This window comes from Eptesicus fuscus, chromosome 13, assembly GCF_027574615.1.
Source record: "Eptesicus fuscus isolate TK198812 chromosome 13, DD_ASM_mEF_20220401, whole genome shotgun sequence".
Taxonomy (NCBI): Eukaryota; Metazoa; Chordata; class Mammalia; order Chiroptera; family Vespertilionidae; genus Eptesicus; species Eptesicus fuscus.
The window spans coordinates 78,365,067-78,381,102 of NC_072485.1; the positions used below are offsets into that span (position 1 = coordinate 78,365,067).

Consider the following 16,036-nt stretch of genomic DNA (forward strand, 5'->3'; position numbering starts at 1 on the left):
TCAATACCATTTATACTTCAATCACATACAGATATAATTCAGCCCTTACCAACTAGGGTCTGCTAAAGAATTGAGCCTATTTACCCCTAAGGCATGGGTCAGCCAGCAAGTAGCAGCTGATGGATTTGGTCAGCTATCTGTTTTATATGACCTGTGAGCTAAGAGTGTTTTTCACATTTTTAAATGGTTGAAAAAATACCCTAAAAGAGCATTTGTGACACAGGAAAATTATGTGAAATTCAAATTTGTGTCCATAAATAAAACTTTATTTTATTTAAGCCATGCTCATTCTTTTAAATATTTCATTCTACAAGGCAGAGGTAGAAAATAGATATTGTATGGCCCACAAAGCCTAAAATTTCTACTATCTGGTCCTTTACAGAAAAGTTTTGCTAAATCCTGCCTTAAAGTACCTACTGCATGTAATGAACTAACTTTTTTCCTATACGTCTAGAATGAAATCAGCTCTGTACCATCCAAAGGAAAACAGAAAACAAGACACACAAATCATTTTCTACAATACTTAATTCTCTCATAGATTTCTCTCAGTTGAGAAAGGAAGTATACACATTTCTATATTAAACTACAATAGTTTGAGTGTTAGTAAAGAAAGATACATGAACTTAAAGTTGTGGATCTTGAGTTGATAAATCCCATTACAACAAATTATTCTAAGAGCATAAAAATGAAAAACATGGCTCAAGAGACTATCCAATGTCTACCTCTAGCTCCATAAAAATCTGAGATACCAAGAACCTCCAGGAATTGGAGTCCCCCAAATCAAGCATGTAGATATTAAAACTTTTCTTTCAGTGTTCCCAAAATGTGAACACTGCATTTTAATTCAAAGAAAAATTAAAGTTTTGAGATAGACTATCAATGAATCTCTTATAACATGTAATGGAGTAATCCTGTTCACATCAACTGTTATACAGAATTACTTACCCGTGTCCGATCTTCAATGTTGTATATTTTTAACTGCATGGGGATATTGAAACTGTGCAAAAAATTGCCTCCAAACACTAACGTGTCTGTAGGAGTATACACAGCATGAATCCAGCCTATAAGAAAGGAAATGAAGGGTAGTAGCTGTAAGCACACATTATAAAATGGGCTCTCTCAGAGAACTAGTACAAGATTCCTACACCACACTTTTTTTTCTGTCTCTTAGTGGTTGGTCAGGTTATTTAATCTCTTGCAGTTTCACTATCCTCTATAAAACATAAATTATACTTTACATGCTTGTTGGTAAGCATTAAATGAGAAAATGAATGTAAAGTGTTTCGCATATATTTTTTTTTAAAGCCTTGTCGAAACAAGGCCACCAAAAATTTTGGTTGCCTCCCCCCAAGAAAACTGGAGAGAGAGAGAGATAACAAACTTTTAATAAATGCTGCTTCTATTTATTGGAGTACCTACTATGATCAGGCTCAGTACAAGAGTTTACATGTATTCTCATTTACTCCTCACAACAAAATAAAACAGATTTAAAAACTTGACAAAAGTGGTTTAGCAGGTAAATGCACAGTCAGAATTCTAATACATTTCTGTGACCCTAAAAGCTATGCTCTGAGTACTTACTTTGGAATTAATGACCTGATAAAAAATATCACTGATTCAGCACTTTCTCTAGCCTTCACAGCCATCCTTTAGAGGAGTAGGTAGTTCTTTCTTTCTTTCTTTCTTTCTTTATTTATTCATTCATTCATTCATTCTTTAGAGGAGTAGGTAGTTCTTAACCAGGGGTTGTATATCACCTGCAGAACTGGTTTTATCTAGAGATTCTGAATTTCTATGGCTAATGTGGGGCCCAAACATATAGATCTGAAAAGCATCCATTGGCAATTCTGATATACACCTTTAGTGGAAAATCACTGCCTTTAAAAAAAAAAAATCTCAGCATCCACTCAATAATAACAGGAAAGGACACTGCTGTTTCTGCCTCCCCCAGCATCATAATCATTGTTGGTAGTAATGCATCAATTCCTTTTGACTTAAGAAAAAAAGTGGCTAGAGTAGATAATCCACTTTCCCTATCCTGCTTACCTGAGGGAATGACGAAGGTATAGCCCTGCTTGAGCTCAATGCGCTGGCAATCTGACACCCGGTCACCCAGAAAGATGTCTCCCTGTTTCCCTGACAGCAGCCAATTCTCGTACAGCTCCAGGTTGTGGGCTGTAGGGGGGATGAGCCAGAAGACCTGTGAGTTAAAAAACTTCAGTCTGTTAACAGCCATTGACATGACCCAGTCACCCCCCTCAACTGATAAATAGGTACCAAGTTAAGACCAACATGTAGAAGAAAAGCAAGTAATTCTCCCAGCCAACAGAACTTGATCACTGGGAAATTCTAAGGGCCCCAAAAAGTACATAATGTTTCATCCTCCACTTGATCAAACAGCATTAGAGTTTCCCTGAGATTTGAATGTAGAACAAAGAACCTATCTAAGACTCAGAACTGGGGCATTGGGCTTATTACCTAGGCAGTCCCTTATTCACCCCTAGCTGTCTGGCCTCTATAGTTTTATGGTTAGGTACAAAATCTTTAAGAGACTGGTCTGGGTTGCTTTGTTCCAAGGTAGCAACCAAGACCAAAATAATGAAACTTAAGATACCACTTAAGTGGTTCCAAAGTAAATAAAATGATTTTGGATTTAGAGGTACAATTGTTCTAGATTAGGACCTCACATTTTAAAAGGTTTAAAACTTTATTTGTTTTTATTCCGGTTTTACTTTTCTCTCACAAATGCATTCAATTCTAAGGGGGAAAAGGGTAACAACAAGAGTATAACACTATAAACCCCTATGTTCTAGATTTCCATTCTCACACCATTTAGAAACACTCCAACAAGCTGAAATATAGTTTTTTATAAATGGGAATAATCTTTCAAAATCTATTTGTAACTTCAGAAACGTCTTAAAGGTATCCTTTGGTCCCATTTTACACCAATGCCTCCATACAGGGAAAGGTAATTTGGATCTTAATTTGCTAATTTCATTTTGAATCTATCCAAAATTTGTGTGTCCTTCTATCTTATTATGCTCCCACATAGAGAAATTATCTTGTCCTCCTAAAACCACTTCCTTGCCTTCATTTGGAGAATTCTACTTTGGGGATCTACACACAGGACTGTTGAGGTTTACTAAGTACTATGCAAATATTGGCATGATCATAGTGGCCTACATGAATACTAATTCCAACTGAATTCTAGCCAAGAAGGTCAAGTAAATAAACAATTCTCTCTAGATATGAGTGGGACAATCTCCTAATAGATTCATCTCTACGTATATTAAGCAAGCATGAACTAAAGCAAAGTCATATAACCAGTGTCAGATTCCAACCCCCATCATAACTACAACCGTACCTTTCCCCCTTGATGGATGTGATACCAGACAGAGGTACCACCAAAGTCGACATGGAAGTCAGTATAGCAGCCTCGAACACTCATTAGACAGTACCTGACCCCAAAAAAAGCAGCAGTGTTAGTGCACTGATGAGAAAAAGAGGGCCCACCCCACCACAATGCCATACTCTCCCCTGTGCACTCCCTCTTTCATCTAATCCACTCCCGGTCAGTGAGAGGCATGCAATTGCAAGTCATCTCATTACCTGGGTAAATTTCTTTCTTTAACTATGTGATCATGGGCTGTAATACTCTTACATACACTCTTCCCTTTGGGACTGTAAAGGCTACTCTAAAGAATTCATGTTTTTGATCATTTAGGAAACGGAGAATGGCTCCTAAAGGAGGAACCAGTCCTTGCTATCACCTTGGTCTCCCCTAGAATACTGAGGAAAATGCAGGGTAAGCCACTTACTTCTGCACTTTAGGGTACTGCATCTCCAAGATGGCATTTGTTGATTCAGTCTGACTTTCCTTCAAATGCCTTGGCCACATGTTGTCTACCCAGTCAATGAAATCCACCTTTAAAAAGGAAAAGAAAACATTTAGGCTTCAAAGGTAGGGTCAGAATTAAAGAGAATTTTAAAATCAAGAAAAATAGAATTTTGCCTGGCCGGCGTGGCTCAGTGGTTGAGCGGTGACCTATGAACCAAGAGGTTGAGGTTTGATTCCCAGTCAGGGCATATGCCTGGGTTGTGGCTCGATCCCCAGTACGGAGCGTGCAGGAGACAGCCGATTGATGATTCTTTCTCATCACTGGTGTTTCTATCTCTTTATCCCTCTCCCTTACTCTCTCTGAAATCAATAAAAACGTATTTTTTAAAAAGAAAAATAGAATTTCTCAAAATACACACTGAAAGACTGACTATAATTATAAGTGAACTAAAACAATCTGTTGCTGAATCTTAGTATCGGTGGACAAACATTCTAGAAATTATTATTTAATGAGAATAAAGACTAATGGTTCTATCAACATGATCATAAAGACAGCACTAATCAAAGTGAAGCTATTAAATAACAGTAGTATCCAGCCAAGCCCTCTCTTCTGTGTTGGTTCTGGTGTAATCAGCTCTATTTTTTTTTTATACAATTAGAGACACTCCCTGGAAGGTACCTATAAACTAACAGAAAGCTATAACACTATTAGAGCAACTAAAATATCACAAGTTAAAAAAGGAAGAAAGACATAAAGAAAAAAAATCCAGTAGGGATTTGAGCTTTGCATGAATCTACATGGTTAGGAATCAGAAGTTCCAGGTCATGTTTTCTCAAAATCATATGTGACTAGTGTGGCTCAGTAGTTGAGTGTCGACCTACGAACCAGGAATCACAGTTTGATTCTAGGTCAGGGCACATATCTGAGTTGTGGACTGAATTCTTAGTAGGGGGTGTGCAGGAGGCAGCCAATCAAGGATTCTCATCATTGATGTTTCTCTCTCTCTCTCTCTCTCCCTTCCTCTCTGAAATCAATAAAAACATTCTTTAAAAAAAAAAAAATATATATATATATATATATATGAGGCCTGGTGCACGAATTCATGCATGGTGGGGTCCCTCAGGGTGGCCTGTGGAGATCAGGCCCCAGCTCGTGCCCCCGGCCTTACAGCCCCGCCTGGCACCACGCCTTGGCCTGGCGCCGCCCCCTCATCTGCTCCAACATCCTGCCTCCAGGGTGATTGACAGGGGCCTCCGCCTGGCTCCCTCAGTACCTCGGAACCAGGCCCCCTCTCGCACCCGCCTTGGCCTGGTACCACCTGCTCACTTGCTCCACCATTCCGCCCGAGTCCCGATCTCATCAGGGCCCATCGGGCTGGCAGCGCCTCCACTGCCAGCACAGTGTTGTCAACACCCACCATATTCCGCGCTGCCCCCTGGTGGTCAGCGCATGTCATAGCAAGCGGTCGAACTCCCAGTCTCCTGGTCAAATGACCACCCGAGGGGACAATTTGCATATTAGGCTTTTATTATATAGGATATGTTTATTGATTTCAGAGAGGAAGGGAGAGGGAGAGCTAGACAGAAACATCAACGATGAGAGAATCATTTATTGACTGCCTCCTGCACACCCCCCACTAGGGATTGAGCCCGCAACCTGGGCATGTGCCCTTGACCGGAATTGAACCTGGGACACTTCAGTCCACAGGCCAACGCTCTATCCACTTGGCCAAACCAGCAAGGGCAGAAATCAATAAAAATATATTTTAAAAAAATCATATGCGAGCCCCTGGAACTCATCTGTAAAATGAGAATAATTACCTGAAAGGGATATTATGAGGAGTAGATATATCTACATGTTTAAATTTTTTGAAATAATATTATTAGAGTTTAGGAATCTGTTTGAAATAATATGTGCTGAAATAAATAAAAAGTGAAAGTATATGAACTTATATGAACACTTTACACTGAATTGTAACATATCCTGGACCTTCAAATGTCTATACCAAAGCACTGAACTCTAAGAAACAGTCTCAGTAGATGAAGTGTGAGCCAAACAACCATGAATCCAGCATAGCACTGACATTGTAAATATCTAACTTATGACTGTAAAAAATATATAGCTAGTAAGCTTTATAACATTTATGTTAGATTAAAAATACACATCTAGACAGATGCATACAATCTGTGCATAATGATATGAGACAGGTGTCCAGTGGACACCCAGATGTAAACTGTGGGAGAGTGTTTGGAAAGGATCACCAATGACAAGCAAGTTGAAACAAGCAAGATGAGGAGCAACTATGAAGGGTTAACTTGTTGCTCCATTTCAAAGAAATTCTGCTTAGGGAGTCACCAGTTTTAATTAACCAAGCATTCACTGGGCCTAGAACACTGAATGAAACCCAGATTCTTTTCTTTCTCTCAATCAAAATCTACTTTCTGTTCACTTAATGTAGTAGCCAGCATCTCCCATCTCCTGGTAATATCCTTTAGAAAGTCTTTAACAAAATAATGAATAATTGTACTTGCTCAATACACTCTAAGTTCTTATGTCCGATGGGGAAGAGGAAAATTAAGAAACACATGAGTGTTCCTTTATCAAGTGTCCATTCAGAGAAAGCTGAATTATTCTGGCCAGAATTTCTCACCTGCAGCAACAAGTAACTCATCCTGGCCACACTTTATTTGGAATTATCAGGTATTGTCTGACTTCCAAGCTAATACTGTAGTAAGGTGTTCATACTTTTAATCTTTAGGCTCTGGATAGGCTTTTTGCTAAATGGCTTCATCCATTTGAGAGCAAGTAGGGATAACAACCAGTTTCTACCTATTCTGCACCAATATAGGGCCAAATTGGCAAGAAGTCTAATACCTAGGACGTACTGTATTCATTCATACACTGCAAAAAGAGCTCATGGCCTTCCATAAACTAATTTCCCCATCACCAAACAAATCTGCACATTTTATCTGTTGCTAATTTTTATCTACCTCCCAGTTACTGCTGGAATGACAGCAGTAAACAATCTCTCTTGTCTCACCAAAGAACCCCACTTTATGCTAGCATCCACAATGGCACTTAAAGTTGCCCACCTTACTCTCCCTGTGCACCTGCTTTTACACATTCTATTCCTTCTGCCTGGAATTCTAGTCTTCCTTTGATTTTTTTAGAGAGTGAAAGGGAAGAAGGGAGGAGGGAGAGGGAGAGAGAAACATGCACCCTGACCAGGGCTGGAAGTGAATCTTGACCAGGAATCTAACCCGCAACCCTCTGGTTTGTGGGTCTGATGATCTAACCACTGAGAAACACAGGCCAGGGCTAGTCTTCCCTCCCTTTGCATCATTATTTCCTTCACGTTAAGTTTAGGTATCACGTCCTCCAAAGAGCTTCCCCAATTTGCCTCCAGTTTAGACCTTCCTATTGGCTTTCACAACATTCTCATTCTGTATTTATTCACTTTGAAGCATTTCCATATTGAAGTTTATACAAATGCCTATCCTCTAGTCCAGTGGTCGGCAAACTGCGGCTCGCGAGCCACATGCGACTCTTTGGCCCCTTGACTGTGGCTCTTCCACAAAATACCATGTGCGGGCGCGCACGTACAGTGTGATTGAAACTTCGTGGCCCATGAGCAGAAGTCAGTTTTCGGCTCTCAAAAGAAATTTCAATCGTTGTACTGTTGATATTTGGCTCTGTTGACTAATGAGTTTGCTAAACACTGCTCTAGTCTTTCTCCCCATGAGACTCCGAGCATTTTGAGGATAAGGATGGCCTTATTTTCTATAGTACCTCTAGCACCTAGCACAGTGCTAAGCATGTGGTAGGCACTTGAACTAATAAGCTAAATTGGAAAGTATGAAGATCATAGTGAACAATTGTTTATGTAAAAGACATGAATGAATACACTTGTCAAAACTCACTGAAATGTACATTTAAAATGGGTACATTTTATTGTATGTCAATTGTACCTCAATAAAGTTGATTTTTTTTAAAAGCATTATTGAGATATATTAGAAAAGACCAAATAAATGGAGGGGTATACTGTGGGCAAGAAAACCTCCAAAACAGTAAATAAATAAATAGTAGTCCAGCAGAATAAGTATGTTACTGGTTATATAGCAAGGCCATAGAAAGCTTGCTTGATTTTAGGATGTGACCTTGGTAATAGCTTACTCAATATTTCTGGCCATGTTTTAGGTACTTAAAAGATACTTGTGCATTGTCCTTTGTCCTCTAGAAAATTTTCTACTTCTGAGCTCTTCCACAGATTCTATTCCTCCATTTAATGGTACAATATTTTTCTAATTTTTATAAAATGATTTTTTATCAGCATTTTAAAATCATTAAAACTAAGGACATAGTGAATCAATTAAGGATGTTACAAAGAAGGCTTCATGTGTAACACATTTCTAAATTTAAAAAATGAAAAAGTATGATCCAGATCAAGTTTTAATTTTATAAGTACAACCACATTTCTTTTAAATTGAAATTCTAAAAATATTAAGGAATACATTTATAAAAATAGGTTATTGTAATTATTACATCCCTCACTTAATTGAACTATTTATTAAGTAGACCAGGTTTGGCTAATAACAAAGCTAAATGTACCTATATTTCCTGTCTTTCTATATTATTTGACATAACAAATAATAATTACTATTAAAAGAACTTAGTGGGGGGGGGGGGCAATGTTTTCTTAATGAGAAATTCTGTATTTAATTATAGCATCTCCAGTTATAAGAAGCAATGACTAAAAATCATCTCTTCAGATAACAGTGAAATACTATGAACATTTTCCCATTGGTCTATACATATCTATGTATTAGTATAACAATGTAACTTAGTAGTAAGCTATATATACACACATATACATAATGATGTTATAAGCAATTATAGTATCTCAGCTTTGAAAGTCAAAGGGATAAAACATAGAGACCTTGACTTTAAACAAATAATTAGTATATTCCAAGTTCTATTGTTCCAGGTGTAATACTTGACAAAACTGAGTTCTGAGTCAGGAATTAAATGAATAAAATTTGTTTGAAAATGACTAGGTGTATTTCAAAAGTGAAAGCAATCCTCATCAGAAAAAATAGTTTTCTCAATGTCCTGTAGACAGCCACTACACTTTGCCAAGAAATGGGTAAAATCAGCATCTATCTTCAGGAGAGCTACGGATCGAAGACTAACTTTCCCTAAGTATGGGGTGTCAATTTATTGCTAATAGTCATCCAGTAGAATCTACTAAAAAAATAATTTCATAAAATAATCACTTAGCTCTAAACCAGTTTTCTCCCAAGCTTCTCAGCAAACATAAACCTGTAGGACAGAAACTTATAAGGCAAACTTCCTATTGACAGTACTTACAAGAGTGAATTTTAAGATTATTCTTTATTATGTACAAAGGCCAATGTTCCTAAATTAAGTATATTGGTGATGTAAATCAGAATGGCCCCTCCCTATATAAAATGAAATTATTTAAAAAAATGATGGACCATCTAAAATGCAAGTTATCCTTATCCAATTGTCTTGTTCCTCTTTATTTTCATCTTGGTATATACAGAAAGTAATCAATTCTCCTAGTAAATATACAACTCTCTTGGTGACAATGACAATGTGGAAAAAATGGTTAGACTAACCGTGGAGGGCCTCTGCACCATGTTCTCCAGCCTGGTGTGGCTAAACTCTAGGCTGATGACATTATAGAGTTTTTCTCGCTCCTCCTCTGGGGTCTCATAGTAGCGTGTCCACTGAGCCATCGTCATTTCAATACCTTTCTGTGTGTTCACATCCATGACATCCACCATGCGACGACTCCCTGCCATGAAAGATGCATTGATTATCACTACTGAGCCATTGATATCCATAAATATATTAAAACTATAAAATACAAGTGAAAGGAAACAAACTACCCTTTCTTATTTAAGGTATTCAATAACAAAGAGCTAGTTGTGACTTGAGATAATCAACAGAAAATCAAATCACAGAAAATGGGAAAGACAATGGGTAATATTAAAAATAACAATCACTCCCTAGGTCATGTTTATTATATGGTTAGGCACTGAATCTTATATTCAATATATCACTCAATTCTAACAATTCTAAATACTAAGTAGTAATCTCCATGTCATAGATGAGAAAACAGGTGATAGGTAACTTGCAGGACAAGAATGCAGGTAGCCCAATTTTAGAGTCAATGTACTTATCCACTGAGCTACACTGCTTTGATGCAGGTTTGAAACAGAATCTAATCTCTCCCACAAACTAAGTAAAAGCCCCATTCTTTAGTGAGTACTAGATTAAATTTCAATCTGTCTACTCTTTTGTTTAAAAGGGTTATTTCCCAAACCTGTCAAGTATTTCTAATATAAAATTCCCTTTTCATATGTTCCACAAATACTTACTGAGAAAGATACCATAAGGGATATAAGTATCTATTTATATCAGATTCTCAACTGATCATAACAACCACAACAAAAGGCAGAATGCTAGAAGAGGTAGCATAAAATACTAGGGCAGTGGTCGGCAAACTCATTAGTCAACAGAACCAATATCAACAGTACAACAATTGAAATTTCCTTTGAGAGCCAAATTTTTTAAACTTAACCTTCTTCTAACGCCACTTCTTCAAAATAGACTCGCCCAGACCGTGGTATTTTGTGGAAGAGCCACACTCAAGGGGCCAGAGCCGCATGTGGCTCGCGAGCCTCAGTTTGCTGACCACGGTTCTGGGGGAAGAAAACAATAGTTTTGGAGCCAAAGAGATCTAATGTACATCTCAGCTCTAATACTACTTGGCCAAGTTATTTAACTGCTCTGAACCTTAATATCATCTTCTATAACTTGGGAATAATCACCTTATGGGCCGCTGTGAAAATTTAGTCAATGAAGTAAAATGTTTAACATAACGTAGGCGCTCAAAATTAAACACTAATTAAAAATAAAGGAAAATATATTTAAAACACACACACACACACAAACCTATACTGATCAGAGAAGAAAAGAGAGGGTAGGAGAGTCATTGAGTTTGGCTCTAAAGAATAAATAGAATTTCAGCAAGATTCAATAGAGAGAATTCCAAATAGAGGCAACAGCATAAGAGAAGATATGGAAAGGCAGCACAGCTAAAAAGTTAAAAAAAAAAATGGTGGTTAAGGGAGAGAATAAAAAGCTACTGTTGGAATATTAAGAATACTGTTCAACTTGCATGAAACTAACAAATACCTACTACATACCTGGCCTTGGCAGATATAAAGTAGTATTAGGACCTCATCCCTTGCCTTCAAGGAGTTTACAGTCTGGTTAGAGATAAAAGATAATAGGCAAGAGGACAAGAATATGGCCACAATGAAGTAGACATGACAGAATACATATTCAAATATAACATAAGGCAACGGACCAAACTACCCTTCATATTTTAGAAGAAAAAGCAAATGTTAAATCATATTTCAAATGCCTTGAAATACTACTTCAGACCCATTAGAATGGCCACAATAATAATAATAATAATGAAAAATAAGTACTGGCCAGGATGCAGAGAAACTGGAACTCTTAGACTTTGCTGGTAGAAATGTAAAATGGTGCAGCTGCTATGAAAAAACAATTTGTGGTTCCTTAATAAATTAAACACAGAATGGCCATATAACCTAGCAATTCTACTGTGAATATATATTCAAAAGAATCAAACTCTGATGTTCAAACAAAAACTTCTACATGAATGTTCATAGGATCTCTGGTCCCAATAGCCAACAGGTAGAAATATTGCCCATCAATAAATGAGTGGATTAACAAAATGTGGTATACCCAGCACAATGGAATATTATTCCACCATCAACAGTAATTAAATACTGTTACATGCCACAAGACAGATAAACCTCGAAAACATTATGCTAAGTGAAAGAAGCCAGACATAAAAGGTTACATTTTGTGATTCCATTTATATTGAATGTCCAGAATAGGCAAATCCACAGAGACAGGAAGAAGATTAGTGGCTGCCAGGGCCTGAGGGAAGGAGGGAATAAAGATTGACTATTTAATGAGTAAGGAGTTCCTATTTGGGGTGATAAAAAAGTTCTGGAACTATTTATTAGTGGTGGTTGCACATTGTGAATATACTTAATGCCACTGAGTTATATACTTTAAAATTATCACAATGGTAAATTTTATATTATCTGTATTTTACAATAAAAACATATATCCTATATAATCCTATATAATAAAAGGCTAATATGCAAATAGACTGAACGGCGGAACAAGTGGTCGCTATGACGTGTGCTGACCACCAGGGTGTGTGTGCAGAAGATGGTGGGCATTGGCCACAGTGGGATGGTGGAGCAGGTGAGTAGGGACGCCAGACCAAGACAGTGCGCTGGTCACTGTCATCAGGGCGAGCCTCTGGTAGTTACTAAAAATTCTTTGCTCCCACACGCTGCGGTCCCGCCTGGTGCTTGCACCTGCTGTTGGCGCTGGCCCCGCTTGCACCCACAGCCAGCACTGGAGCTGCTGCTTGCATTCACTGCTGGCACTGGCCCCAATCACACCGCACCATCAGTGGGTGCAAGCGGGGCTGGTGCCATCAGCACATGGGAATGGCGGCAGCGGCAGAGCAGGGCTGCCGGCAGACGGGACTGGGGGCTGTGGCAGGAGGTGCTGGGCCGGGGCATGGAGGATTGGCCAAGACCCACCCCTGTGCCTACCGCAGCCTTGCTGCCCACAGTTCCTTTCAGGGTGCACGAATTCATGCACTGGGCCCCTAGTCCTATATAACAAAACCCTAATATGCAAATAGACCGAACGGTGGGACAACTGGTTGCTATGATGCACACTGACCACCAGGGGGCAGATGCTCAATGCAGGAGCTGCCCCCCGGTGGTCAGCGCGCTCCCACAGGGGGAGTGCCGCTCAGCCAGAAGCCGGACTCACCGCTGGCAAGCACAGCGGTGGTGGCAGGGAGCAAGCCTAAGGGGGCAGTAGACATCCCCTCAGGGATCCCGGACTGTGAGAGGGCACAGGCTGGGCTGAGGGACCCTCCCGACCAGTGCACCGGGCCTCTAGTATATATATAAAAAGCCAGTATTAGCTGGTTTGGCTCAGTGGATAGAGCGTCGGCCTGTGGACTGATGGGTCCCAGGTTCAATTCCGACTAAGGGCATATGCCCAGGTTTTGGGCTCAATCTCCAGTGGGGGGGTTGTGGGAGGCAGCCGGTCAATGATTCTCTCTCATCATTGATGTTTCTATCTATCTCTCCATCTCCCTTCCTCTCTGAAATCAATAAAAATATATTTAAAAAATAAAATAAAATAAAAATTCAGCCACTGGAACACTGGAACAACTGGAATGACCGGTCGCTATGATGCCCACTGCGGCAGGCCAACCAGCCTGATCGGGGGCGGGGCTGGCCAACAACCTCCTGTGGACACCCCTCTGACCTGCCCAGCTCCCCCCACTCCGATCAGGGGTGGGGCTGGTCAGACAACTTCCCGCGGCTCCCCCCGCGCCCCCCAGCCGGCCTGGCCCTGATTGGCCCCATGCACAAATTTGTGCACCGGGCCTCTAGTTAAAAATAAAAGTGACTGTTTTCCCTCAAGAATGTAGATCAAAGCAAAAGCAGTTCCACTCCGCTAATGCCACCAGAGCACTTAGTACTCTGTGTATGTACCAGAGCACTTAGATAAAATAATGGCATAGTGCCCTAGCACTGTGGTTCAATGAATAGAGCATTGGCCTGCGGACTGAAGGGTTCTGGGTTCAATTCCAGTCAAGGGCACCTACCTCAGTTGCAGGTTCCTCCCCGGCCCAGGCCCTGGTCGGGGCTCGAGCAGGAAGCAACCAATCGATGTGTTTCTCTCACATCGATATTTCTTTCTGCCTTTCCCTCTCTCTAAAAATCAATGGGAAAATATCCTCAGGTGAAGATTAAAAAAATGACATAGTAATAGCTAACATTAATTGAGCACATACTATGTTTTAAGTACTTTACACTTATGTAACATTGTCCAAGGTTACACAGCTAGTAATTAGTAGAGCTGGAATTTAAGCCCGGACAGTTTTGCTCAAGTCCATACTCTCAATCAATATATCCCATCACATAATGTTTACACCATAGAACGGTTTTCTTCTTTTTGGGACATGAACTGACACTGGAGATGTGACATTCCACTTAAGTATAAAAGAAGACTGGATTAAACCATAGTACATATACTGGTAGTGATAATGGATTCTCGTAATCACTAAGAGTCTATTCATTGCATTTTGATAATCGTTAGTTATCCAAGAGAAAACCTCCCCCAACTATCACCTCAAGTATATGATTGCGAATGGAAAATAGGGGACAGAAATCAGGTATTGGCAGTTTTTCCAATTTCATTTGTGAATTTTTTTTTCTTTTTTTTAAATATATTTTATTGATTTTTTTACAGAGAGGAAGGGAGAGGGATAGAAAGCTAGAAACATCGATGAGAGAGAAACATCGACCAGCTGCCTCCTGTACACCCCCTACCGGGGATGTGCCCGCAACCAAGGTACATGCCCTTGACCGGAATCGAACCTGGGACCCTTCAGTCCGCAGGCTGGCGCTCTATCCATTGAGCCAAACCGGTCTCGGCATCATTTGTGAATTTTTAAAATATAAATGCAGAGATACAAAGCATTCATGCAAATCAAAATGTTTCAGTAAACAAGCTTCAGCAGTTCAACTTTATAACAATTATAAATAAACCTGTTCAAATTTTCTGAACAATGCCAGCATTTGGATTAAAAAAAAAAAAAAGTAAATTTTTTACTGATGGAACTAAATGGTGTTTGTAGCATTTTTGTCACACAGTAGATGCCATCCATTCACTATACTTTGAGTTGTCCCACATGCAAGTACATATTTTTAATGTCTGTCTTCTATGCTGTTCCTATAAGTCTGCTATTAAAATACATTGAATTATAAAAACCAAAACCAAAACCAAAACCCAAACCCAACCACCTAGACTTCAAACAACCTGGATATAAAGTTAGGCATCAGTTGAAATTTCTGAAAGTCTGTTAGATTAGATATAACCATTGCTTTATTTTATTTTTAATCCTCACTCAAGGATATATTTTTATTGATTTTTAGAGAGAGAGAAAGGGAGACAGAGAATGGCGGGGGGGGGGGGGGGGGAGGGGGAAGGAACATCAATATGAGAAAGAAACATCATTGATAGGTTCCCTCCCATATGCCCTGACCAGGAATCGAATCCAAAATCTTTTTGGTGTATGGGATGACACTCCAATCAACTGAGCCACCCGGCCAGAGCATCACGGCTTTATTTTAAATCACAGTAAAGATATCTGTGACTATTCACAAGTCTATTTGGAAAATAAAAGGTTATTAAAGGCTTCCAAAGATCATTATTAGCATTAAACATTTAAAAATGGTAAGAAAGTGATAAGAAATCCAAAAGGAGACTAGTGATTGAATGAGTCCTTTTAGATCATACATTTGGATAAGTCTATGATGAGATCCTGAAGTTTATATTTTCAACAAGTACCAGTATCATAGGTGATTCTGATACAGGTCTTTTGTGGCCCACAAACCCTTAAGAATGCTTGACCCATAGAGAAAAGCTGTGGTGGTCCATTAACTTAAAGATCTAAGGAATTAGTGCTCTGGAGGTCCATTAGGAAAAGAAGTCAAGTGATGGACTGATAAGTACTCAAGTAGGTCTTTCTGATGCCTCCTGAGAGAGTCCTACCTTGAAAAGAGTATAACAGAAAAGCATTTTACTCAACAGGTTTATTGAGCACCTACATACTCCAGAGAATATGCTAGGTACTAGGAAATACACAGTGACAGGCAGATAAGTGGAATCTAATGTAGAACCAGTGAGGGAGTAAACAATACGGGGAATGAGAGAACTTCCCTCTACCTGGATTATCTATGACGTTCACCTCAGATAAACAGAAGTTATCCAGCTGTTTAAAAAGGGCCCTCAAGTGGCCAAGAGATAATACTGCACTATTTAATTTTCAAAGCAAGCGATTTCAGTCAGCTTCAGCATAGAGGAAATTTAGTGGTAGAAGGAAAGCATCAAAAAACTTTGTTTCGCCGAAACCGGTTTGGCTCAGTGGATAGAGCGTCGGCCTGCGGACTGAAAGGTCCCAGGTTCGATTCCGGTCAAGGGCATGTACCTTGGTTGCGGGCACATCCCCAGTTGGGGGGGTGCAA

The 16,036-nt window shown here is 39.4% G+C and overlaps 1 protein-coding gene across 3 annotated transcripts in view; it reads right to left on the reverse strand.

Annotated features, from left to right (window-relative positions):
- KDM2A (lysine demethylase 2A) overlaps positions 1-16,036 on the reverse strand; it is an 89,532-nt gene that overhangs the window by 31,887 nt on the left and 41,609 nt on the right. For all 3 annotated transcript variants that reach the window (XM_008146879.3, XM_054725639.1, XM_054725640.1), the window contains 5 exons: positions 9,479-9,657; positions 3,819-3,925; positions 3,365-3,458; positions 2,047-2,200; positions 946-1,061 (listed from right to left, as the gene is read on the reverse strand). In XM_008146879.3, the coding sequence (XP_008145101.1) occupies positions 946-1,061; positions 2,047-2,200; positions 3,365-3,458; positions 3,819-3,925; positions 9,479-9,657 (650 nt within the window). The remainder of the gene's footprint in view (positions 1-945; positions 1,062-2,046; positions 2,201-3,364; positions 3,459-3,818; positions 3,926-9,478; positions 9,658-16,036) is intronic.